The 27,799-nt window shown below is 43.9% G+C and overlaps 1 protein-coding gene across 4 annotated transcripts; it reads right to left on the reverse strand.

The window, feature by feature from the left end:
• Nucleotides 1–714: 714 nt before the first annotated feature.
• telo2 (TEL2, telomere maintenance 2, homolog (S. cerevisiae)) lies at nt 715–26,646 on the reverse strand. Of its 4 annotated transcripts, none has more exons than XM_014156904.2 (20): nt 26,359–26,646; nt 25,752–26,105; nt 23,370–23,647; nt 23,118–23,186; nt 22,858–23,005; nt 22,644–22,746; nt 22,477–22,545; nt 22,248–22,389; nt 21,942–22,078; nt 21,479–21,675; nt 20,941–21,029; nt 16,651–16,742; nt 16,444–16,560; nt 15,748–15,819; nt 15,474–15,647; nt 15,246–15,337; nt 14,943–15,042; nt 14,682–14,746; nt 14,452–14,567; nt 715–1,515 (listed from the first exon to the last, which is right to left on the reverse strand). In XM_014156904.2, exons 2-20 carry the CDS (start codon nt 26,093–26,095, stop codon nt 1,397–1,399), a joined length of 2,523 nt encoding a protein of 840 aa, XP_014012379.1. In that variant the 5' UTR covers nt 26,096–26,105; nt 26,359–26,646; the 3' UTR covers nt 715–1,396. The 4 variants fall into 4 exon arrangements, with proteins under 4 accessions (XP_014012379.1, XP_014012380.1, XP_014012377.1 ...); XM_014156905.2 differs by having other exon boundaries at nt 15,474–15,626; nt 23,370–23,650; XM_014156902.2 differs by having other exon boundaries at nt 23,370–23,650.
• Between the last annotated feature and the right edge of the window lie 1,153 nt (nt 26,647–27,799).

Consider the following 27,799-nt stretch of genomic DNA (forward strand, 5'->3'; position numbering starts at 1 on the left):
GGTTTTGCTCTGCTGCCCTGTGGGGAAAAAAAGCGTCCCTTCTAGTTACCCCGACAACGTCGTCGGAAAGGGTGGGAGGAGTTACGGAAATTACCGATTGTAAATCGGTGTGTTATGGCATGTGGCTCACAACACAACCTTTCATTTTTACAGGGTTGCTTACAGCTCCGTAAATAAAGTGACATTGAATACAGCAATAGCTCTCTACTTCAAGTTAATACATATTCTCAGAACCTGTTAATTTGATTACGTCCATTAGATGCAACATGAACGGTTACTGATTGTGTACCTTTGTCTATCAGAAAAATACAATGTCATTCTCCTCAGGAGGGCAAGGATTTGTAGGTGTTTGACATCTCTCCATGGCCCTGAAACAGAAAGGAGCCTGGAACAATTTACCTATTAGCCTGGTCTCAGATCCGTTCTGTGCATTCCCAGCTCCTTGACACATTCATTGTCACAGCAAACATGTGAACAAAAGCAGAGATGCACCCAGGCTACTGGTTTCTCTCTCTCTAGAAATATATATATATTTTTTTTTATTATGGAGGATTCTGCTGTTTCAGGCAGCTGAAATTAATATCCCAAATAATCACTTGTTGAGGTACACACAAGTCCACATGCGTGGTCTTTGTCTGGGGGAAGGATGCATATTGTACACGTGTGTAAGGAAACATAATTTACAGGACTTCCTGTGTAAGCAAACACCTATAGTACAGAGGGATGTTCCTGGTCAGGAAACAGAAAAAAAAAAAAAGACATCCTCCACAAACATTTTAATACATGTAATTTATTTTTGTCTAATGACATCCTCCTTTCCAGTCTTGGTATGTTTCAACTGCTTAATTACTTAGTTTGTGTGTGTGTCTGCAAGTATACAATGAGTGTACAAAACATTAGGAACACCTGCTCTATCCATGACAGACTCAATCCAGGTGAAAGCTATGATCCCTTATTGGATTTCAATCAATCACATGTATCTATGAAGCCCTTTTTACATCAACCAATGTCACAAAGTGCTATACAGAAACACAGCCTAAAACCCCAAACAGCAAGCAATGCAGTGTGTGTGTAGCACTGTTCCACACTCCTCCTTCACATAAACATACTTCTTTCCTTTGGCATGCATTTATTCATTTCAGGATATGGTGGGCCAGCAGCACCTGTAGCTCTAGCTTAAAGGACATCCTTCAGTGTCCAGGATCCGCCACATCCTCGGGCTTTCTGCCAGCCAGTTCCTATTGGCAAGCTAAATTTGTACTCCTGTCACAACCAGTGTCCTAAAGCAGTCACTACCAATACACCGGCAGTCACAACCAATACACTAGCTGTCTGTTGCCTTTTGTACACCAGAGGGATAGGACTTCAAGGTCCACTGTGTATCATCATGTTGTGATCATGACTGCAGGACCAGTGCAGCAGGGTTCATTTCAGTCTTCAGACTCTTCTCCAGCAGCACCAAGCTCTGCACGGCCAGGTTCCTGCAGTCTGCATCAGGGTCCCCTTCAGCTACGTCTGTCAACAGCACAAAAAGTCGGACCATGAGTATCATTATTACCGTAAACAGGTAGAAATTAACCATAAGGAACAATGAGGCTGTTCAAGCAATAAAACAAGCATGTCATTTTTTTTAATGCAAGGCTTTTTTAAAATGCAACACAGTTGATTCACATTGAAAACCCAAACGTTTATGATTCTGTAACATTTTTAACATTCATGTGTCTTCTGGACTATTGGTAATGTCCTTGGGAGAATTTAAATTCCCATTGATGAGTGAATGGCGTCAGACAGTCTGCGCAGGACAGGATATCCTGGATTCCCTCCATTTCCCAGCAATGCTCACCCCAGCGTGTGTGTGTGTGTGTGTGTGTGATCTCAGATTGACACACACTGAGCAGCTGCATGAACATCTGGACTGTGCTCTTTTTAACCACATTTTTCTGGTCATCCCTAAAATACACATAAACCAAGGTCAGCCCTGAATGATGTCATCAAGGGTGTGTAAAACTTACAGCGCTAATGTGACATGCTAGAGACCCAATGGTAGGCTTAGGGTCAGAAATACCCTGAAAACAACCTGCCATTTTCAGTTCATCAACAAAATCATTATATTTGAGAAGTGGGACTGCAGTGTGGCGACAGCAAAGGAGTCGTACTACTTTGAACTGATGTGCGGTGAGCTTTTTAGCGCCAGTGGCAGCTTAAGCATCACCCAAGTGGGAGCTGCCCATTAGTAGGAGTGCGCCTACAAAGTCCAGTGTGGATGCAGAGAAGCTGAGGAGGACTGAGGATGAAAGCAAGTTGACACGACTCGGGCTGGTACCCGAACTAACCTCTCCCAGCCCTTAACCAACAATGCAGTTAAGAAAAAAAGTGGAGTAAAAACTAGATGAGTCAAAAATGAAAATAACATAATTAAAGAGCAGCAGTAAAATAACAGTAGCGAGGCAATATACAAGGGGTACTGGAACAGAGTCAATGTGCAGGGGTACAGGTTAGTCGAAGTAATATGTACATGTAAACTACATGTAAAGTGGCAGAACACGTGTAACAACACCTGCACAGGATCGGTACATCCAAACGTCACACCTGCGGGACAGGTACTGGATGGCAAAAACAACTGCCCGAGTTACACCAGGAACGCACAATCTCTCCATCAGCGCTCAGACTGTCCGCAATAGGCTGAGAGAGGCTTAACCGAGGGCTTGTAGGCCAGTTATAAGGCAGGTCCTCACCAGACATCACCAGCAACAACAACATAGCCTATGGGCACAAACCCACCGTCGCTGGACCAGACAGAACTGGCAAAAAGTGCTCTTCACTGACGAGTCACAGTTGTGTCTCACCAGGGGTGATGGTCGGATTCGTGTTTACCGTCGAATGAATGAGCATTACACAGAGGCCTGTACTCTGGAGCGGGATCGATTTGGAGGTGGAGGGTCCGTCATGGTCTGGGGCAGTGTGTCGCAGCATCATCGGACTGAGCTTGTTGTCATTGCAGGCAATCTCAACGCTGTGCGTTACAGGGAAGACATCCTCCTCCCTCATGTGGTACCCTTCCTGCAGGCTCATCCTGACATGACCCTCCAGCATAACAATGCCACCAGCCATACTGCTCGTTCTGTGCGTGATTTCCTGCAAGACAGGAATGTCAGTGTTCTGCCATGGCCAGCGAAGAGCCCGGATCTCAATCCAATTGAGCACGTCTGGGACCTGTTTGATTGGAGGGTGAGGGCTAAGGCCATTCCCCCCAGAAATGTCCGGGAACTTGCAGGTGCCTTGGTGGAAGAGTGGGGTACCATCTCACAGCAAGAACTGGCGAATATGGTAGAGTCCATGAGAAGGAGATGCACTGCAGTACTTAATGCAGCTGGTGGCCACACCAGATACTACCTGTTTCTTTTGATTTTGACCCCCACCCCCTTTGTTCAGGGTCACATTCAATTTCTGTTAGTCACATATCTGTGGAACTTGTTCAGTTTATGTCTCAGTTGTTGAATCTTGTTATGTTAATACAAATATTTACACATGTTAAGTTTTCTGAAAATAAACGCAGTTGACAGTTAGAGGACGTTTCTTTTTTTCTGAGTTTAGGTAGTTTAAGTGACTAGGTATAGATAACAAACAGAGTAGCAGCAGTGTAAGGGGGGGGGGGAAGAGACAATGAAAATAGTCTGGGTAGTCATTTTATTAGGTATTCAGGAGTCTTATGGCTTGGGGTAGAAACTGTTAAGAAGCCTTTGGACCGAGACTTGGCGCTCCTGTACCGCTTGCCATGCAGTAGCAGAGAGAACAGTCTATGACTAGGGTGGCTGGAGTCTGACAATTTTTCGGGCCTTCCTCTGACACTGCCTGGTATAGAGGTCCTGGATGGCAGGAAGCTTGGCCCCAGTGATGTACTGGGCCGTACGCAATACCCTCTGTAGTCACTTGCGGTCGGAGGCCGAGCAGTTGCCATACCATGCAATGATGCAACAAGTTAAATCTATATATATATATATATATATATATTTGCAACTGCGACCTGGCCAAGTAAAAGCATAGCAATTCGACACATACAGCAACACAGTTACACATGGAATAAACAAAAAACATACAGTCAACAATACAGTAGAAAAAAAAAATCTATATACAGTGAGTGCAAATGAGGTAAGATAAGGGAGGTAAGGCAGTAAATAGGCCATGGTGGCGAAGTAATTACAATATAGCAATTAAACACTGGAATGGTAGATGTGCAGAAGATGAATGTGCAAGTAGAGATACTGGGGTGCAAAGGAGCAAAATAAATAAATAAATAAATAAATACAGTATGGGGATGGGGTAGGTAGATAGATGGGCTGTTTACAGATGGGCTATGTACAGGTGCAGTGATCTGTGAGCTGCTCTGACAGCTGGTGCTTAAAGCTAGTGAGGGAGATATGAGTCTCCAGCTTCAGTGATTTTTGCAGTTCATTCCAGTCATTGGCAGCAGAGAACTGGAAGGAAAGGCGACCAAAGGAGGAATTGGCTTTGGGGGTGACCAGTGAGATATACCTGCTGGAGCGCGTGCTACGAATGGGTGCTGCTATGGTGACCAGTGAGCTGAGATAAGGCGGGGCTTTACCTAGCAGAGACTTGTAGATATCCTGTAGCCAGTGGGTTTGGCGACGAGTATGAAGTGAGGGCCAACCAACGAGAGCGTACAGGTCGGAGTATGAGTGAAGGATGCTTTGTTGCGATATAGGAAGCCGATTCTAGATTACATTTTGGATTGGAGATGCTTAATGTGAGTCTGGAAGGAGAGTTTACAGTCTAACCAGACACCTAGGTATTTGTAGTTGTCCACGTATTCTAAGTCAGAGCTGTCCAGAGTAGTGATGCTGGACGGGCGGGCAGTGATCGATTGAATAGCATGCATTTAGTTTTACTTGCATTTAAGAGCAGTTGGAGGCCACGGAAGGAGAGTTGTATGGCATTGAAGCTCGTCTGGAAGTTAGTTAAAACAGTGTCCAAAGAGGGGCCAGAAGTATACAGAATGGTGTCGTCTGCGTAGAGGTGGATCAGAGAATCACCAGCAGCAAGAGCGACATCATTGATGTATAGAGAGAAGAGAGTCGGCCCGAGAATTGAACCCTGTTGCACCCCCATAGAGACTGCCAGAGGTCCGGACAACAGGCCCTCCGATTTGACACACTGAACTCTATCAGAGAAGTAGTTGGTATCACTCATCAATATTAGAATTATAATTCCTAAAACCAGGTCTCAAGCATGGATTACACTTGAGGCCCATGCGATTTCCACAGAGTTGGGTATGGCTGCCTTTTCCTGTTACGCTCCTTGCCTATGGAATAGCCTGCAGACTAAACTTGAGACTCTTGTCCCCCTTGCCCATTTTAAATATTTATTGGAGGATTTTTATTTTTGTATTGCTTGTAACTGTTTTGGGTAATGCAAGTTCTTGTGCTGTTAGGGGAATAAGCGATGTGTAAATGTAAAATGTTGTTGTATTTTTTTGTGTTATCTGTGATCGTTTTGTTTGTCCTGTGTAGTTTCTTAATCATTGTACCTAAACTGTATGTGTAAACATGTATACGCAGGAACTAGCTGTAAAAGAGACCTTGGTCTCAGTCTGTGTTCCTTGTTGAAATAAAGGTATATATAAAAATAAAAAAAACAGGCAAGGCAATCATTTCAGAAACCAAGTCTGTCGAGTCTGCCAATAAGAATGTGGTGATTGACAGAGTCGAAAGCCTTAGCCAGGTCGATGAATACGGCTGCACAGTAATGTCTCTTATCGATGGCGGTTATGATGTCGTTTAGGACCTTGAGCGTGGCTGAGGTGCACCCATGACCAGCTCTGAAACCAGATTGCATAGCGGAGAAGGTACGGTGGGATTCAAAATGGTCGGTAATCTGTTTGTTAACTTGGCTTTCGAAGACCTTAGAAAGACATGGTAGGATAGATATAGGTCTGTAGCAGTTTGGGTCTAGTGTCACCCCCTTTGAAGAGGGGGATGACCGCGGCAGCTTTCCAATCTTTGGGAATCTCAGACGATACGAAAGAGAGGTTGAACAGGCTAGTAATAGGGGTTGCAACAATTTCGGCAGATCATTTTAGAAAGAGAGGGTCCAGATTGTCTAGCCCGGCTGATTTGTAGAGGTCCAGATTTTCCAGCTCTTTCAGAACATCAGCTATCTGGATTTGGGTGAAGGAGATATGGTGGGGGCTTTGGCGGGTTACTGTGGAGGGTCCCGGGCAGTTGATCGGGGTAGGGGTAGCCAGGTGGAAAGCATGGCCAGCCGTAGAGAAATGCTTATTGAAATTCTCAATTATAGTGGATTTATCGGTGGTAACAGTGTTACCTAGCCTCAGAGCAGTGGGCAGCTGGGAGGAGGTGCTCTTATTCTCCATGGACTTTACAGTGTCCCAGAATTTTTTGAGTTTGTACTACAGGATGCAAATTTCTGCTTGAAAAAGCTAACCTTAGCTTTCCTAACTTCCCTGAAAAGTTGCATATCATGGGGGCTATTCAATGCTAATGCAGAATGCCACAGGATGTTTTGTGCTGGTCAAAGGCAGACAGGTCTGGAGTTCTACATTTTTTGAATGGGGCATGCTTATGGTGAGGAAGGCACTTTTAAAGAATAACCACTGACGGGATGAGGTCAATGTCATTCCAGGATACCCCGGCCAGGTCGATTAGAAAGGCCTGCTCGCAGAAGTGTTTCAGGGAGCGTTTGACAGTGATGAGGGGTGGTCGTTTGGTCGCAGACCCATTACAGATGCAGGCAATGAGGCAGTGATTGCTGAGATCTTGATTGAAAACAGCAGAGGTGTATTTGGAGGGCGAGTTAGTTAGGATGATATCTATGAGGGTGCCCGTGTTTACGGATTTGGGGTTGTACCTGGTAGGTTCATTGATCATTTGTGTGAGATTGAGGACATCAAGCTTAGATTTTAGGATGGCCGGGGTGTTAAGCATGTCCCAGTTTTGGTCACCTAGGAGCACAAGCTCAGAAGATAGATGGGGGGCAATCAATTCACATATGGTGTCGAGGGTACAACTGTGGGCAGAGGGTGGTCTATAGCAAGCAGCAACAGTGAGAGACTTGTTTCTCGAAAAGTGAATTTTTAGAAGTAGAAGCACGAATTGTTTGGGTACAGACCTGGATAGTAAGACAGAACTCTGCAGGCTATCTTTGCAGTAGATTGCAACACCTCCCCCTTTGGCAGTTCAATCTTGGCGGAAAATGTTATAGTTAGGGATGGAGATTTCAGGGTTTTTGATGGTTTTCCTAAGCCAGGATTCAGACACTAAGGTTGGCAGAGTGTGCTAAAGCAGTGAGTAAAACAAACTTAGGGAGTAGGCTTCTAATGTTAATAACCTCTTACATCTAGACGTTCCGCTAGCGAAACACCTGCTCCAATATCCAATGATAGGCGTGGCGCGAATTACAAATTCCTCAAAAATACAAAAACTTCAATTTTTCAAACATATGACTATTTCACAGCATTTTAAAGACAAGACTCTCCTTTATCTAACCACACTGTCCGATTTCAAAAAGGCTTTACAGCGAAAGCAAAACATTAGATTATGTCAGCAGAGTACCAAGCCAGAAATAATCAGACACCCATTTTTCAAGCTAGCATATAATGTCACAAAAACCCAGAAGACAGCTAAATGCAGCACTAACCTTTGATGATCTTCATCAGATGACACACCTAGGACATTATGTTATACAATACATGCATGTTTTGTTCAATCAAGTTCATATTTATATCAAAAAACAGCTTTTTACATTAGCATGTGACGTTCAGAACTAGCATACCCCCGCAAACTTCCGGGGAATTTGCTAACAATTTACTAAATTACTCACGATAAACGTTCACAAAAAGCATAACAATTATTTTAAGAATTATAGATACAGAACTCCTCTATGCACTCGATATGTCCGTTTTTAAAATAGCTTTTTGGTGAAAGCACATTTTGCAATATTCTAAGTACATAGCCCAGCCATCACGGGTTAGCTATTTAGACACCCGGCAAGTTTAGCACTCACCAATATCAGATTTACTATTATAAAAGTTTGATTACCTTTTGTTGTCTTCGTCAGAATGCACTCCCAGGACTGCTACTTCAATAACAAATGTTGGTTTGGTCCAAAATAATCCATCGTTATATCCGAATAGCGGCGTTTTGTTCGTAGCGTCCCAGACACTATCCGAAATGGTAAATCAGGGTCGTGCGCATGGCGCAATTCGTGACAAAAAAATCTAAATATTCCATTACCGTACTTCGAAGCATGTCAACCGCTGTTTAAAATCCATTTTTATGCCATTTTTCTCGTAAAAAAGCGATAATATTCCGACCGGGAATGTCCATTTAGCTAAACAGAGGAAAGAAAACAAAGCTTTCGGTCGACGCGGGCACGAGCCTGAGTCTCACAGTACTGTAACCAGCCACTACCCAAACGCGCTACTTTGTTTCAGCCAGAGCCTGCAAAGCCACGATTCAGCGTTTTGCCGCCTTCTGAGAGCCTATGGCAGCCGTAGGAAGTGTCACGGGACAGCTAAGATCCTCACTCTTCAATAAACAGAGACAAGAAGAACGACACCTTGTCAGACAGGCCACTTCCTGCATGAAATCTTCTCAGGTTTTTGCCTGCCATATGAGTTCTGTTATACTCACAGACACCATTCAAACAGTTTTAGAAACTTTAGGGTGTTTTCTATCCAAAGCCAATAATTATATGCATATTCTAGTTACTGGGCAGGAGTAGTAACCAGATTAAATCGGGTACGTTTTTTATCCAGCCGTGAAAATACTGCCCTCTAGCCATAACAGGTTAACATGTATGAAACCAAGGCTTTTACGGTTACAGAAGTCAACAAAAGAGAGCACCTGGGGAGTGGGAGTGGAGCTAGGCACTGCAGGACCTGGATTAACCTCTACATCACCAGAGGAACAGAGGAGAAGTAGGATAAGGGTACGGCTAAAAGGCTATACGAACTGGCCATCTAGCATGTTCGGAACAGAGAGTAAAAGGAGCAGGTTTCTGGGAACGATAGCATAGATACAAGGCATAGTGTACAGATAAAGGTAAGGTAGGATGTGAGTACATTGGAGGTAAACTTAGGCATTGAGTAATGATGAGAGAGATATAGTCTCTAGAGACGTTTAAACCAGGTGATGTCATCGCATATGTAGGAGGTGGAAAAACATGGTTGGTTAAGGCATATTGAGCAGGGCTAGAGGCTCTACAGTGAAATAAGACAGTAATCACTAACCAGGACAGTAATGGACGAGGCATATTGATATTAGAGAGAGGCATGCGTAGCCAAGTGAACATATGGGTCCAGCGAGTGGTTGGGCTGGCTGGGGACACGGCGATTCATACAGTTAGCAGGCCGGTGCTAACAAGCTAGCAGTTAGCAGGCCGGGGCTAACAAGCTAGCAGTTAGCAGGCCGGGGCTAACAAGCTAGCAGTTAGCAGACCGGGGCAAGCAAGCTAGCAGTTAGCAGACCGGGGCAAGCAAGCTAGCAGTTAGCAGACCGGGGCAAGCAAGCTAGCAGTTAGCAGACCGGGGCAAGCAAGCTAGCAGTTAGCAGACCGGGGCAAGCAGTTAGCAGACCGGGGCAAGCAAGTTAGCAGAAGGGCCTTTGGGGGACGTCGCGATGGAGGGTAAGTCTGTTTTTGCTTCTTCGTGCGGTGACGTCGATAGACCAGTCGTGGATTAGTAGGGTTCCAAGTAGCTCTAGGTAGCTAGCAGGCCGTGGTTAGCAGAATGGGCCTTCAGCGGACATCGTGCCTGAGGGGCCTGTTGGAATCCTCGAGCAGATTGTCGGTATTCCAGTTGTAGAGGATCGGCGGGGATCCGTGCCCCGTACCGGCAGTAAAAGGGGTCCGGATATTGTAGCCCAGGAGTGGGCTTCAGTGGTAGCCCAGGAGCCCTAGCCGGGCTAGCTTCAGGCTAATTGGTGCTTGCTCCGGGATGGAAATGCTAGCCAGGAGTAGTCACCCAGGATTGCGGTTAGCTAGTTGCGAAGATCCAGATGAAAATGTTCAGAGTTTGCGGTAGGAATCCAGGGATATGGAGAGAAAAAAAATAGGCCCGTTATGCTCTGGTTTTAGTCACGTTGTACGAACTGGCGAGAGCTTTCCGAGCTAAAGGTTAGTTGATGACCACTAGCAGTGGTTTGTTGACTGATAGCTGGTAGGTAGTTAGCTGGCTAGCTTCAGTTGAAGGATTCCAGATCCAAATTAAATAGAAATAATTTAGAAAAACCCCCAGATCCACGCCACATTGGCTGAGGCGGGTTGCAGGAGAGTATTTAGAAGTTGAGGTTTAGGAAAATATTTTTTAAAGATATGCGAAGAAAAAGATATAGACAAGGGACACGACAGGACAAAGATAAAGACGTCTGACTGCTACGCCATCTTGGATTAGTAAAATGCTCTCAATGGTGCAGCTGTAGAGATTTTTGAGGATCTGAGGACCCATGCCAAATATTTTCAGTCTCCTGAGGGGGAAAATGTGTTGTAGTGCCCTCTTCATGACTGTCTTGGTGTGTTTGGACCATGATAGTTTGTTGGTGATGTGGACACCAAGGAGCTTGAAGCTCTCAACCTGCTCCACTACAGCCCCATCGATGAGAATGGGTCCTCCTTTTCCTGTAGTCCACAATCATCACCTTTGTCTTGATCACGTAGAGGGAGAGGTTGCTATCCTGGCACTACACGGCCAGGTCTCTGACCTATTCCCTATAGGCTGTCTCATATTTGTCGGTGATCAGGCCTACCAATGTTGTGTCGTCGGCAAAGTTAATGGTGGTGTAGGAGTCGTACCTGGCCGTGTAGTCATGAGTGAACAGGGAGTACAGGAGGAGACTGAGCACGCACCCCTGAGGTGCCCCTGTGTTGAGGATCAGCATGGCGGATGTGTTGTTACCTAACCTTTCTACCTGGAGGCAGCCCATCAGGAAGCCCAAGATTCAGTTGCAGAGGGAGGTGTTTAGTCCCAGGGTCCTTAGCTTAGTGATGAGCTTTGAGGGCACTATGGTGTTGAACGCTGAGCTGTAGTCAATTAATAGCATTCTCATATAAGTGTTCCTTTTGTCCAGGTGGGAAAGGGCAGTGTGGAGTGCAATAGAGATTGCATCATCTGTGGATCTGTTGGGGCGTTGTGCGAATTGGAGTGAGTCTAGGGTTTCTGGGATAATGGTGTTGATGTGAGCCATGACCAGCCTTTCAAAGCACTTCATTGTAAAAGACGTGAGTGCTACGGGTCGGCAGTCATTTAGGCAGGTTACCTTAGTGTTCTTGGGCACAGGCACTATGGTGGTCTGCTTGAAACATGTTGGTATTACAGACTCAGTCAGGGACAGGTTGAAAATGTCAGTGTAGACACCTACCAGTTCGTCAGCGCATTGTCGGAGTACACATCCTGGTAATCGCCTGGCCCTCTGGCCTTGTGAATGTTGACCTGTTTAAGAACACATTCTTATTTTCAATGACGGCCTATGAACAGTGGGTTAACTGCCTTGTTCATGGGCAGAACGACAGATTTTTACCTTATCAGCTCGGGGATTCGATCTTGCAACATTTCGGTTACTAGTCCAAAGCTCTGTCCCGCTCCCTGAAAGAGACAGCTCTACTCTTAGCTCAGTGCAGATGTTGCCTGTAATCCATGGCTTCTGATTTGGGTGTGTACAGTCGTGGCCAAAAGTTTTGAGAATGACTCAAATATTAATTTTCACAAATTCTGCTGCCTCAGTTTGTATGATTGCAATTTGCATATACTTCAGAATGATATGAAGAGTGATCAGATGAATTGCAATTAATTGCAAAGTCCCTCTTTGCCATGCAAATGAACTGAATTCCCCAAAAACATTTCCACTGCATTTCAGCCCTGCCACAAAAGGACCAGCTAACATCATGTCAGTGATTCTCTCATTAACACAGGTGTGAGTGTTGACGAGGACAAGGCTGGAGATCACTCTGTCAAGCTGATTGAGTTCAAATAACAGACTGGAAGCTTCAAAAAGAGGGTGGTGCATGGAATCATTGATCTTCCTCTGTCAACCATGGCTACCTGCAAGGAAAAAAGTGCCGTCATCATTGCTTTGCACAAAAAGGGCTTCACAGGCAAGGATATTGCTGCCAGTAAGATTGCACCTAAATCAACCATTTATCATCAAGAACTTCAAGGAGAGCGGTTCAATTGTTGTGAAGAAGGCTTCAGGGTGCCCAAGAAAGTCCAGCAAGCGCCAGGACCGTCTCCTAAAGTTGATTCAGCTGCGGGATCGGGGCACCACCAGTACAGAGCTTGCTCATGAATGGCAGCAGGCAGGTGTGAGTGCATCTGCACGCACAGTGAGGCGAAGACTTTTGGAGGATGGCCTGGTGTCAAGAAGAGCAGCAAAGAAGCCACTTCTCTCCAGGAAAAACATCAGGGACAGACTGATATTCTGCAAAAGGTACAGGGATTGGACTGCTGAGGACTGGGGTAAAGTCACTGTCTCTGATGAATCTCCTTTCCGATTGTTTGGGGCATCCGGAAAAAAGCTTGTCCGGAGAAGACAAGGTGAGCGCTACCATCAGTCCTGTGTCATGCCAACAGTAAAGCATCCTGAGATATTCATGTGTGGGGTTGCTTCTCAGCCAAGGGAGTGGGCTCACTCACAATTTTGCCTAAGAACACAGCCATGAATAAAGAATGGTACCAACACAGCCTCCGAGAGCAACTTCTCCCAACCATCCAGGAACAGTTTGGTGACGAACAATGCCTTTACCAGCATGATGGAGGACCTTGCAATAAGGCAAAAGTGATAACTAAGTGGCTTGGGGAACAAACATCAATATTTTGGGTCCATGGCCAGGAAACTCCTCAGACCTAAATCCCATTGAGAACTTGAGGTCAATCCTTGAGGCGGGTGGACAAACAAAACCCCACAAATTCTGACAAACTCCAAGCATTGATTATGCAAGAATGGGCTGCCATCAGTCAGGATGTGGCCCAGAAGTTAATTGACAGCATGCCAGGGCGGATTGCAGAGGTCTTGAAAAAGAAGGCTCAACACCGCAAATATTGACTCTTTGCATCAACTTCATGTAATTGTCAATAAAAGCCTTTGACACTTATGAAATGCTTGTACTTATACTTCTGTATTCCATAGTAACATCTGACAAAAATATCTAAAGACTGAAGAGGCAAACCTTCTGAAAATGAATATTTGTGTCATTCTCCAAACTTTTGGCCACAACTGTACGTAGTCACTGTGGGGACGATGTCATCAATGCAGTTGTTGATGAAGCCAGTGTCTGATGTGGTGTACTCCTCAATGACATTGGAAGAATCCCGGAACATATTCCAGTCTGTGCTAGAAAAACAGTCCTGTAGCTTAGCATCTGCATCATCTGGCTGAGTCACTGGTTCTCCTTTCTTTAGTTTTTGCTTGTAAGCAGGAATCAAGAGGATAGAATTTTGGTCAGATTTGCCAAACGGAGGGCGAGGGAGAGCTTTGTACGCGTCTCTATGTGTGGAGTAAAGGTGGTCTTGAGTTTTTTTTCCTCTGGTTGCACATTTAACATGCTGGTAGAAATTAGGTAAAATGGATTTAAGTTTCCCTGCATTAATTAAAGTCCACAGCCACTAGGAGTGCAGCCTCTGGATGAGCGTTTTCCTGTTTGCTTATGGCTGTATACAGCTCATTGAGTGTGGTCTTAGTGCCAGCATCGATTTGTGGTGGTAAATAGACAGCTATGAAGAATATAGATGAAAACTCTCTTGGTAAATAGTGTGGTCTACAGCTTATCATGAGATACTCTACCTCAGGCGAGCAAAACCTTGAGACTTCCTCACTATTAGATTTTGTGCACAAGCTGTTGTTTACAAATATACACAGACCGACACCCATTGCCTTACCGGAGGCGGCTGTTCTATCTTGCCGATGCAGCGTAAAACGCGCCAGCTGCATGTTATTCATGTCGTCGTTCAGACACTTGTCGGGTGTCTGAAGTAAATCCTTCGCGTCCGACTTGTTATAGAAAAATTCTTCCAGTACGAGATGAGTAATCGATGTCCTGATATCTAGAAGCTCTTTTCGGTCATAAGAGACAACGGCAGTAACATTATGTACAAAATAACTTACAAATAATGCAAAAAAACACACACAATAGAACAATTGGTTAGGAGACCGTAAAACGGCAGCCATCTCCTTCGGCGCCATTATCCAGCGGCCATGTGATTTTTCAAAGTTGTTTATGTTCTGTGTACTGCAATTCAGCTTTAGCTGCCAAGTACGGCCTACATGTAATCATAATAAACTACTACTAATGTCAATAAACTGTACTTCCTGAATTGACTGGGTGAGACAACTCTGTCAAGTATGTTGAGATACAGTAGTCTGGTCTCTACTCTTGTATATAGTAACAGAAGTGATACTATATTGCTCTGCCCTGTATTCTCACCTGCCAGCCATGCTCTGGTCTCAAACAGCTGATCACTGAGCTCCACCAGCAAACTCTGACTGGGCATGCTCAGAAAGACGGAGCAGACAGCAAATAGGACTCCTCGCCGCACCATCCTATGTTGGAAATACAGAGGTTGGGTAAGCCATAGACCAGTCCGACAAAAGACCTTCCTTCCTACCCACACTCAAACAGTTTCCTATTTATGACGAATGTATAGATATACTCACTGGTCAACGTGGTAGCGTACGGCCCAGACAAAGTCCAACAGAGCTCTGCCCATCTGAGTGGCCACCTGCAAAACACCAGACAACCCATTCAATCACATAGTCAAGTCACAGCAATGGGGATATTTTCTGAGGTGACATTATGATATACAGTAGCGAATAATGGACATGTTTTAGACACCTCACTCAGTCAAATACTAGTCTAGTCACAGCAAGGGGGACATTTTATGAGGTGACATCAGAAGAAATCGAGTTGTAGCCTACCGGAGCATTGACTGCTAGGTGCATGAGGAGTCCCAGCGTGTGGATCAGTCTCCCCAGGACCAGGTGGTCACCGCCCAGCAGGTCAAAGGTCACCTGAGGCCTAGGAGTCAAGGTCAAGGACAAATGTTAGTAGTGGAACAACGTTGTTCACTTGCATACAAGAACTCAAATACAATTGTGTAGCAAAAAAGGTGTAACACAAATAAACTGTGCTTCAAATGAAGAATACTGTATCTAACACATACAGTCTCTCACATTGCCTCACACTCACTTGCTAGGGACCCATACATTCCCACACATTACCTGTCATAGTTTCTGAGCAGAGGGAAGAAGAAGTGGCCAGCAACAGGGGCATAACGGTTTGGGGTGGGCTTGGCTGGGGGGTGAGTGACGCCCTGAAATGAGGGCAGAACAAAACTCATCTTAACATTGATCAGGAATCAGATTTAGCTACTGTATGGTTAGAGTCTTAATTCCAGTATTATTTAAAAGGCAAAGAAATAACTTTATTGAAACTGTTGTGCAGCCTACCTTACTGAGCCGTTTGGTCTTACTCTGAATCCGCCTCTCAACCACTTGTCGCCAGTGTATGGGGTCATCGCCGGGGTAAACGGGTGTATCCATGGTAACCCGCTGAATGGACTTGGATGGACCTCCTTTGTCAGTGATTGGTTGAGAGAGCTCCTGCGCAGACATAATGAGGACCTTACATAGGGGAGACAACAGTTAATAAATAGTTATGAAGCCTTTATAAAGGCATTCTACATTCACAAAAGATACTAGGGAGGAACCGTGTTCTCTTCACCTCCAAAATATCCAGCCGTTGTCGTATACTGTAGTTCATGGAGTAGAACTCCGTGGTCAGATACTCAGTCACCTGTGAATGAAAGGGATGAGAATTAAAAAGGACATGGTGTATTTAGCAGTGAATATTGATAATACACACAGACCGTACAAAACATTAGGAACACGGTCCTGATATTGAGCTGCCCTTTGCCTCAGAACAGCCTCAACTCATAGGTGCATGGACTCTACAAGGTGTCGAAAACGTTCCACAGGGATGCTGGACTCCAATGCTTCCCACAGTTGTGTCAAGTTGGCTGGATGTCATTTGGGTGATGGACCATTCTTGATACAAAAGGGAAACTGTTGATTGTGAAAAACCCTGCAGCGTTGCAGTTCTTGACACAAACCGGTGTGCCTGGCACCTACTACCATACCCCATTCAAAGCCACTTAAATAGTTTGTCTTACCCATTCGCTCTGAATGGCACACACACACACAATCCATGTCTCAATTGTCTCAAGGCTTAAAAATCCTTCTTTAACCTGTCTCCTCCCCTTCATCTACACTGATTGAAGTGGATTTAACAAGTGACATCAATAAGGGATTATAGCTTTGCCTGGATTCATCTGGTCAGTCTGTCATTGAAAGAGAATATGTTCCTAATGTTTTGTACACTCAGTGTATGAAACTAAACCATTAAGGTGAAATATCTTACGGGGACAGAGTCGGTGACAGTGAGGGCCACCATAGCAGCCTGCCTGAGACTCAGGAAACCCACAGTGTTGTACCTGTCCTCCATGTGCAGCAGCACCTTGCTCAGCTCAACACTGACCTGAGGAGCGACAAACATTAAGGGAACGACTATAACAAGGGAACTATATGCTTATCATTTGAATGTAGTAAACAGTGTGTGACCTCTCACCTCTTGGGCTGTAGAAGTGTTCTTCCTCACCAAGCCCTCAATGGCTCTCAGACTGAGATCCACCCTCACTGGGTCCTCAGAGGAGAGGAAGGCTGGGGAGAGATGGATGGAAGGATGAATGGACCAATCATTTAACAAGTTAGTAATATGAAGCGAGCATTGGTAAGCTTAAATGGAAAAGGGGGATACCTAGTCAGTTACACAACTGAATGCATTCAAAAGACACTTGCACATATGAGCTATCTTTTTTACACTGGCTTCTTGGAAGTTTGAATGCATTCAAACGACATGCGTCTTCCCAATTTAACCCAACTCCTCTGAAGCAGAGAGGCGCGGAGGGCTGCCTTAATCGATGTCCACGTCATCGGCGGCCAGGAGCAGTTGTTGTCGGGGATTAACTGCATTGTTCAATGGCAGAACAGCAGATCTTTCCACCTTGCCGGCTGAAGGATTCGAACCTTTCGGTTACTGGCACAACGCTCTTAACCGCTAGGCTACCCCCCAATCTCTGCTTACTTGTCTTTTTGTCAAGCATAACTTTTTGTGGAAGGTACTACACTGCGTACAAACCCCCCTGAATAGTCACTGTTGTCGAGATACAGTTTCCTTGTAGGCCTATTTGGCGGTGAAACTGAAGCAAGCTGTAGCCTATTGCCTGTTTCTATTTTAGTCTGTCAAAAAATGTGAAACTGTGTCTATTCGGATCTGGTAAAAGGCCGACATTTGATGGTTTCAAATAAGAAAATACTATTTGTCACATGACAATAGAAATAGAAACATTGTGATTTTAGAGACACAAAGTAACAACAGCCTCTATGATGAAAGGGATCGGAGTCAATCTGTTACTGGGGCTCTTACCATCATCATGATTTACATCATTCAGATTCATCAAATCACTTTGTTTATAAGCCCACTAGGCTTCTCATTTGTTGTCATTAAATGTCCTGAATAACAGAAAGGAAATACCTTCGGTGTTCCGTGCAATAGCCTAGGACAGGTATTCCCAAACGGGAGTAGCAATGCCGATGGGGGTACGCCAAATAAAAACGCGATTCACAAAAAAAAAATCTCTCTCTATATATATATTTTTTTCCCCTCCAAAAAAATTCACATTTTCAAACAGTCCAATTCTAATACATTTGGGTGAGCTTTTTTCCCCCTCGCCTGAGTAGCCATAGAGACACATACCAGTGCTACCAGCAGTACTACACATTCACCTGTCAACGACACAAGTTGTTCTGCTTCCACGAGCACATCCAATGCTAGCATCAGTAATTCTACATTTGTTGTTAGCCCAGCTAACATGGACACTGACAGTTGTGAATCTGATGCAGCCGAAGAGCTACTACCCCCTTACCCGGGAACGCGCCAAACAGACAACGAAGAGGCACAAATATATATATTTTTATTTAACTAGGCGAGTCAGTTAAGAACAAATTCTTATTTACAATGTTCAGTGGCAGAATGACAGATTTTTACTTTGTCAGCTTGGGGATTCAATCCAGCAACCACTCGGTTACTGGCCCATCGCTCTAACCACTAGGCTACCTGCCACCCCAATATGATGAGAACTACATTGATTTGGGGTTCACTTATATTGGGAGTAGTGCCTTTCCTCAGCCAGAGTGTGTTACACGTGCTAAAGTACTATCTCATAACTCGATGAAACCTTAACTCTTGCGCAGACATTTAGAAACAAAACATGACAATTTGAAAAAGCCACGGGAGTTTTTTGAGTGAGAATAAAGACGACTTTAGAGTAGTAAGATATGTAACAGTAACACATACCATTAATAAGAAGGGGCTAGATGAGTCATATATGGTGAGCTACTGAGTGGCAAGGACAAGCAAGCCCCATAATATTTGGGAGGACTTAATTCTTCCTGCTGCCGCGGATATCGCTGGGACAATGCTGGGCGAAAAAAGGAAAAAAAAAACTAAACAGACAATGACTTCATCAAACACTGTTTCACAACACATCAGTGACATGGCAGGAGATGTTTTGAAACAATTACTGCTTCATATACAAGCCAGTGAATTCTATGAGTTATAGCTGAATGAGTCAACAGACGTGGCGGACCTGCCACAGCTCCTGGTATATGTCCGTTACGTTTATGGGGAGGTCAATTAGGAAGACATCCTCTTCTGGAAACCAGGACAACAGGAGAGGATATTTTTTAAGTACTGGACAGCTTTGTGACATCAAATAGACTTTGGTGGTCAACATGTGTTGGTATCTGTACTGATGGCGCAAAAGCCATGACAGGGAGACATAGTTGAGTGGTAATGCGCTTACAAGCAGTTGCTCCCGACGCCACTTGGATACACTGCAGCATCCACTGAGAGGCTCTGCTGCCAGGGGAATACCTGACAGCTTGAAAGACGTTTAGGACACAACAGTGAAAATGGTTAAGTTTGTTAAAGCAAGGCCCCTGAACTCTCGTGTATTTTATGCACTATACAATGATATGGGCAGCGACCATGTAACACTTTTACAACATACAGAAGTGCGCTGGTTATCAAGGGGCAAAGTATTGACACATTTTGTTTAAATTGAGAGACGAGCTTAAAGTTTTCTTTACTGAACATCATTTTCACTTGTCTGATGACGAGTTTCACACGACTGGCCGCAGGTACTTTCCTGAAACGGATGACACAAACAACTGGATTCGTTCTCTCTTTCATTCCCTGCCTCCAGTCCACTTACCGATATCTGAACAAGAGAGCCTCATCGAAATTGCAACAAGCGGTTCTGTGAAAATTGAATTTAATCAGAAGCCTGCCAGATCTCTGGATTGGGCTGTGCTCAGAGTATCCTGCCTTGGCAAATCGCACTGTTATTAAGACACAGATACCCTTTGCAACCACGTACCTATGTGAGAGTGGATTTTCAGCCCTCACTAGCATGAAAACTAAATAAAGGGACAGACTGTGTGTGGAAAATGAAAGAAGACTGAGACGCTCTCCAAAACAACCCAACATTGCAGAGTTATGTGCATCCTTTCAAGCACACCCTTCTCATTAACCTGTGGTGAATTTTCGATTAACAAATAAAGTTTTATATGTAAGATGGCTAAATAAAGAGAAATGATTGATTATTATTATTATTATTATTTGTGACCTGGTCCTATAAGAGCTATTTGTCACTTCTCACGAGCCGGGTTGTGACAAAAACTCACACTCATTCTTATGTTTAATAAATGTATTGAATAGTGTGTGTGTGGCAGGCTTACAATGATGGCAAAAAACAACATTTGAGAGTGCGCTGACCATGGTGCTAGAGGGGGTACGCAGCTGGAGGTTGTATGTTTGAAGGGGTATAGGACTATTAAAAAAAAAGTTTGGGAAACACTGGCCTAGGCTACACAATTGCGCACAGCAGCCTAGACTCCGTGTCCAATCCGACGCACAGAAACATGAAGACATTAACACGTTACATTGATGCATTCTCTGTTAAATCTTGTAGACACGGCTGTAAATCCAGCAGACAATAGCAGATAATCAACATAAATTAAGGGGTATTGGATTGGATCCAACTGACTTCACTGGCGCAATGAACAAGACATCAAGATATTCTGGACATTCTTACGAACACCGTTTTCCCGCACAGGCATGCTACAGGCTGTTTGTCACTTGACTGTCATTCAGAAAAACATTTCCTGGATCAGCTGAAGGTCGAGAATATCACTAGGCCTAACTAAACAATTGGATACCAAATGCGCACCCAACAAGTAGGTATATTAGCCTACGCATAGCCTATTGAAGAATCGCGCAAGTTAGGTGATGGCATATAATGGGTCTCCTATTCAGATGATAACATTCACCCCTAGCCTACTGGTTAATCAGCTCACAGTCGTCTGGACACTTTCCTATGTGCAGTGCAGTAATATTTCCCTCTTTTTCATATCCAAAAAATGCAACTCGTAGCCTATTGATACACTATACACAGGCTACTGGTACCGATCACTATAGCCTAATACTTATTACAAGGTTGAAATAAAATGTATTTATATGTGCACACTTTTATTAATTAATTCATGCATTAGTAGGCTTATGGATTACATTTTTCAAGTTATCCCCCAAACTTGTTTATTTATTTAGTCTAAAATGAAGGCAATGAATGCAGGGCATTTTTCTTAATTTTATACAATATTCTGCCCATATGAACAAACAATTTTAGAGCATAAATGAACCTATATATGATAGCCTTCAGACAGATTTTGCTGTAAAATACAACGCGTTGCTTCGTCCATCTCCCACCGTTGGAGAGACCTATATACTGTATCTTACCCTCCAGACAGTCTCGGAGGTAGCGAGGTGGGGCAGCTTGGCTCATCTCCTGGTCAGCTGACATGTCATAGGGGGTGAGCTCATCATCACTGGTTCAAACACACACAGGACAGGGACATAGAGCCTAATCAATACAACACTACTATACCATGCCTTCTTAACTGTCCATGGGAAGATTGTAGTGATTTGAATTAAATATAAAACTTCAGTCTCACAGACAAAATTATGTTAATACATGTAGTGTATAACCATGGACTTTTTTTGCCTTTACCTCCCTTATCTCACCTCATTTGCTCACATTGTACATAGACTTATTTTTCTACTGTATTATTGACTGTATATTTGTTTTACTCCATGTGTAACTCTGTGTTGTTGTATGTTGTCGAACTGCTTTGCTTTATCTTGGCCAGGTCGCAATTGTAAATGAGAACTTGTCCTCAACTTGCCTACCTGGTTAAATAAAGGTGAAAAAAAAAAAATAATAACAAGTGGTATTACTGAGTGTTATGGGTTTGATTATGATAATACTATCTCTTACCTATCCAGCTCTGAGTCTGGGTCAGTTCCTGATTTCTGGGCCACGGAAGCAGCCTGGGATGGTACTGCCTGAGAGGGTACAGTCTGCCCTTTGACATCTTGAGGAAGATCCAATCTGTCATCAAGCGGCTCTGTTTCTTCCTCAGACAGTGGAGTCATCAGTGAGAGCAGCTCCTTGGTCTCCTCATCATGCTCATACTGAGCGAGAGAAACACAACAAATGAACACACACCCTTTCCTGAGTGCTACACAGGACTCATAACAAGACAGACATAGCCTATCTCCTTTCTTTAATGTGCACTGATCTGAACAGTAAATAGGAGAAAGCATTATGGTATTTGTTTTCACCTGTTCAGTTCTATCAGATCAGTATGAGCAGAGAAAAGAAAAATAGGGACAGTGAGCCACTTCAGACTATAGAGATGCACCCAAAGCCTAGGGAAAGGTGCCATACAATACTGTACTTCGAATTTGAGTTTGGCTCCATTGATGTCCATGCGGGAGCTGAGACACTCCCCCACCACCATGCCCATGCGCCTCACACGGACTACATTGCTGTCCAAGTGGCTTTGCATCCCTCCCAGCATGCACTGCAGCAGCTCTGACAGGGAGGAAGGAGAAAGGACAACAGGGTCGTGCTTGATTGGGCAGGAAAATGTATTCTATTAAATGCCCAAATGAACACAACCCAGAGACGGACAGGCCAGAAAGTAGTGTGAACAGCTCTGACCGTGTTACATAATACTGTGCCGTAGTGTTGTGAGTGTTACCTGAGCGTAGCTCCTGTAGTTCTGCATCACTCAGTAGTCCCACACACAGCAGCAGAGCCCGGCTCACATAGAGCTGCTGCTCCAGAGGGGTGTGTCTGACTGCACTGGGGTTAGCCCAGGCCTGGCACAGCGACCGCAGCACCTGGACACACGCGCACACACAGTCAATAACACGATCATATATACCCATATATCATCACAACACAAGTCTTATACGTTGTACACTCACCTGTATAAGTAGTGGCCTTCTCTCCCTGTCCTGAGCCAGGTAGCCCAGAAGAATGCTCAACACACGTGTCTGGGAGAAAGGAAGTTAAAGACTTCAGCTATAACAGAAGCTTTTCAATTTCCAACAATGATAGATGGACTAGACTCACCATCAGTTCACCGTCTCACCTCATATTTGTATTGGAGCAGCAGCAGTTTATGGGTGATGACAAACTGGGCCTTTTTGTTCTTCAACACCAGGTTCCCCATGATCCTGGACAGAGCATCAGGTCTAGGGGAAAAATAACACTTACATTACGAGAGAGAGAGGGGTAAATGCGGTGCATTAAAAAGTCTGTTTTTGACACCTTTTGATAACTTCTAGCTATCTCCCATCCCTCACCTGTTGACAGCCTGCACCATCCCAGTGAGCACGCTCTCCAGCCAGCGCTCTGGGACATTCTCCAGCAGCTTCCAGCACACCCTTTGCCACACCATGTCTGAACGCGTGCAGGAGGCGAGGCGAGGGGCCAGCACCCCAAATACTAACCCTGCAGAGAGAAACACACAATTATGTAACCTTTCTGATGATACAATGGGAAAGTGTTACAGTTGACAATCATCAATGCAGGAGGAACACATGCTGTTTGTAGCCTTGCTTACCACTGTGTCCCTGAACACAGGCCTTCCCCAGTGCCTGGGCCACAAAAGTCAGAGAGCAGTCTTTTCTATCTGGGAACAATAGTGTATTGACAGTGAGTTACACACATAATAAAATACTTTTCCAATAAGACAGTTAAAGTTAAAACAGCCATAAATAGGCCCTTAATCAGAAAGTACTGTCCTATATTAAAAAAAAGTACTATCTTCTGCATTATATAAAGTAGACATAAACTGATGGATGGGCATACAAACCTCTCAGAGCCTTACAGGTTCTCTCTAGCACAGTGAGCATATCTCTGGCCAATAGGGGGTAGTACTGCTGGGGGAGGAAGAGGGTCTTGTTGTGGTGGTGCAGCTGGTTGGCAGTCAGGTCAGGCAGAGCCACCAGGCGGCCCAACAGGGTCTCTCTGAGCTGGGGAGAGTCGGAGGGGACCTTCCCCTGACAGCGGGTCCACAGTAGGACTGTCAGACGACCACTCTGAAGGAACCGCTCTAGGATGCTGACTAAACGGTCCAGACCTGCACTGGGGCTGCTGGAGATAGACGATCACACACATTCATGCACATCAAAACACACACACAAACAAGGAGAATCAATCAGAGAAATGTACAAGATGAGTATATCATTACCACACAGGTCGCCGGCAGCAAAGACACAGTTATTCACAGTATCAAGTAGCCCATTATATATTCCTGTCTCGCTGTCGCATGGAATGTGTAAACAGCCCAGATGCTCTGTTTAAACATTAACAATCCTCACGTATGGTTTTGTAAACCTTTGGAAATGTAATATCATTGAGAAATATACTACTGTTCAAAAGTTTGGGGTCACTTAGAAATGTACTTGTTATTGAAAGAAAATCACATTTTTTTGTCCATTAAAATAACATCAAATAGATCAGAAATACAGTGTAGACATTGTTAATGTTGTAAAAGACTGTTGTAGCTGGAAACGGCTGATTATTTATGGAATATATACATAGGCATTCAGAGGCCCATTATCAGCAACCATCACACCTGTGTTCCAATGGCACATTGTGATAGCTAATTCAAGTTGATCATTTTAAAAGGATATTTGATCATTAGAAAACCCTTTTGCAATTATGTTAGCACAGCTGAAAACTGTTGTGCTGATTAAAGAAGCAATAAAACTGGCCTTCTTTAGACTAGTTGAGTATCTGGAGCATCAGCATTTGTGGGTTCGATTACAGGCTCAAAATGACCAGAAACAAATAACTTTCTTCTGAAACTTATCAGTCTATTCTTCTTCTGTGAAATGACGGCTATTCCATGCGAGAAATTGCCAAGAAACTGAAGATCTCGTACAACGCAGTGTACTACTCCCTTCACAGAAAACAGGGGTCCACAGTAGGCAGAGTTGCAAAGAAAAAGCCATATCTCAGACTGGCCAATAAAAATAAAAGATTAAGATGGGCAAAAGAACACAGACACTGGACAGAGGAACTCAGCCTAGAAGGCCAGCATCCCGGAGTTGCCTCTTCACTGTTGATGTTGAGACTGGTGTTTTGCGGGTACTATTTAATGAAGCTGCCAGTTGAGGATTTGTCCTATTGCTCAGTTGTGCACCGGGGCCTCCCACTCCTCTTTCTATTCTGGTTAGAGACAGTTTACGCTGTTCTCAGCATTGTATGAGATCTTCAGTTCCTTGGCAATTTCTCACATGAAATAGCCTTCATTTCTCAGAACAAGAATAGACTGACGAGTTTAAGAACAAAGTTATTTGTTTCTAGCCATTTTCAGCCTGTAATCGAACCCACAAATGCTGATGCTCCAGATACAACTAGTCTAAAGAAGGTCCATTTTATTGCTTCTTTAAATCAGCACAACAGTTTTCAGCTGTGCTAACATAAATTGCTAAAGGGTTTTCTAATGATCAATTAGCCATTCAAAATGATAAACTTGGATTAGCTAAGACAACATGCAATTGGAACACAGGTGTGATGGTTGCTGATAATGGGCCTCTGTACAGCTATGTAGATATTCCATAAAAATAAAAAAAAATCTGCCGTTTCCATCTACAATAGTCATTTACAACATTAACAATGTCTACACTGTATTTCTGATCATTTGATGTTATTTTAAATGGACAAAACATTGCCTTTCTTTCAAAAACAAGGACATTTCTAAGTGACCCCAAACTTTTGAACAATAGTGTATATATTTTTTTAAATGTACAATTACTGGACATAGTTTTAACACAAATCCAACACCGCCATATTTCCATGTAACACCAACTTTCCAGCTTGTTTACAGAACAGAGGCAACCGCCTGTTCTTATTAGCTATCTAGAATCTCTGAACGCCTATGTGTAACGGAAGAAGAAAGCCAGAGAAGGGTAACTGAAAAATACTGTCAGCTGCAACTGTTTAGAAGGTGTACAGTACGTATATATTATATATTGGTACAATTATTTCTAGATGATATTAAAGTTAACTTCCAAAGGATTCCAAAACCGACTTGCACTATTAACGTTTATACATATAGCGTTAATAGTTGGGATTGTTGTATACACTGGCCGCGCTGTGGTCCATGGTTTGAATGAGTCTTTTAGAATCCCCTTGGATTCTAAAAGACTAAGTATTCACTATTAACATCTTAAAACATTTTTCTCACCTCAATGAGCTGATACCATCCATCAGCACTAACAGAGTCTGGTCTGGAGGACCTCGGAGGAACAAACCATCCCACAATTCTGTGCACTGGGCAACGGTAAGAAGCTGGAGCCAATCAGCATTGATGTTACTGATGAGAAACTGTAGGGTCCGGGTGTAGTGGGCTCGACTGAACTCTGCTCGCTGAGCTGATGTAATTGTACTTTGAGGCCCATCGTCCAGGTAACTGGTTAGTGTGTGTAGAGTTTTGGTCACCTCTTCCTTCTCTTTGGAGGTAGTGAGAGTTCGGACGCATTGGCCCACTGAGAGTCGAACTTCAACATCTGGGGTTAGGGACGGCATCATTCTCCAGCACCTGTTGGGGACAAGATTAGTTTATATAGTTCACGTGTTCTACCAATACTTTCAAATCACTGCTAGCTAGCTTCCTACCTAGGTAACGTTACACAGAAATGCATAAATCTGTTAACAGCATCATGAGATTTGGTTTAGATAGCTAACTACTGACAGCCCGATCCCTTAATTGTTATTATTGGACCAATTAACTACAGACGTCAATAGAAGAGGTCCTATGTTGGGATACTGATGAAAGACTATTAGGCACTCACCTGAATGTTTAGCTAACTAGCCTGTAGCCACCATTAGCCAGAATAACAGATTGTATTCCCACACCTCTGGACTACTCACCGGGTGATAAACGTTTGAAACGGTTTCACGCGGTGAATTAATCTAGTTGAACAAATACTGCAGCCCAAAACAAACTAAGGTTCAAACTGCTTTAAAAACAAACCTATATTCTTCTAGCTAGTCTTAGCTACTTTTTTCACGATACAAAATAAAAAACGCCTGCCGCGCTAAATGAGTGCGCTAACAAAATATGTCCGTACTGAATAAAAGTACGCACATGAAAAGTTCCGTGTGAGGACTTATGAGTTACATTCAACAGGCCAACATGTTTGTAACAAGTCAGACTTTTTATTGAGACTTTCTTTTATTCTGAGTGAACCGGAATTGAAAACATGCATAAACATACCAGTGTAAGTGTAAGTAAAATCAATATTCAACATCCAGAGGTAGGCGGCTACTTTCCACAATATAAAAATTAAATGATAATATTGTACTGGTCATATAAAACTCAATATTGTACTAAATATGTTTTATTGTACAAGCCTCTCCTAGCCCTATCAGACGAAGTGGTCAAACTGGCCAAGAGGAATATGACTGCTGTACAGCTGTGCAAGGAATGATCCTTCACTCCAGTATCGCTCCTCCTCAGAACTGTTGAATGATGCCAGAATATCCTCCATCTCCTCCTTCCAAAGCACATCCATCCTCGGGTTCATTTCCATGAACTGTTGGGCTGTAAACCGCACACTGCCCAAGCCTATCCCAACCACAGGGACCACTGGTATACCTGACACCATCATGGCTACCATCAGAGGACAGACAGGACCTATCTGTTCCAACACCCGCTTGTCATAGGTGGGAGTTTGTGGTACCTTTATCGGTGGTGGCAACCATAGAGCCCCCTGATACTGCATGGTATGGTAGTGATCTCCATGGGAGAGGGGATAATTGTAGAAGATTTCATACTGTTGCTCAGTATGAGAGGATGTTGTATAGCCAGTATAGCTAGGACTTTGCTGTTCCCAGGGGGCAGAGGCTTGTTGTGGGTTCTGGTAGTACATGTCCATAGCCTGCAGGTGGGTATGATGGGTTGGAGATGAAGGGCTCCAGTATTGATAAGGCTGATAGTGGAAAAAGGCAGGGACCTTGCTGGGGAGGTTCTGGGGATGGAGAGGATCTCCATGGGACAGCGGAGTTGGGGATAGAGGGGGAAAGGCTTCCTCTGCATAGAATGGGCGACACAAGAGAGAGCTAGGTCAAACTATTGTATTAGATAGTTGTTTTTCATCCAAAACATAGACATGTAATATTAATTACCTGAAGATTATACTGGGCACATGTTTGAATGCCTGCACAATTTACAAAGAAACTTACCATTTGAGTTCTCCCTTGTCACATAGAGGGACATTCTTTTTTTAATTT

This window comes from Salmo salar, chromosome ssa19 (genome assembly GCF_905237065.1).
Source record: "Salmo salar chromosome ssa19, Ssal_v3.1, whole genome shotgun sequence".
Classification (NCBI taxonomy): Eukaryota; Metazoa; Chordata; class Actinopteri; order Salmoniformes; family Salmonidae; genus Salmo; species Salmo salar.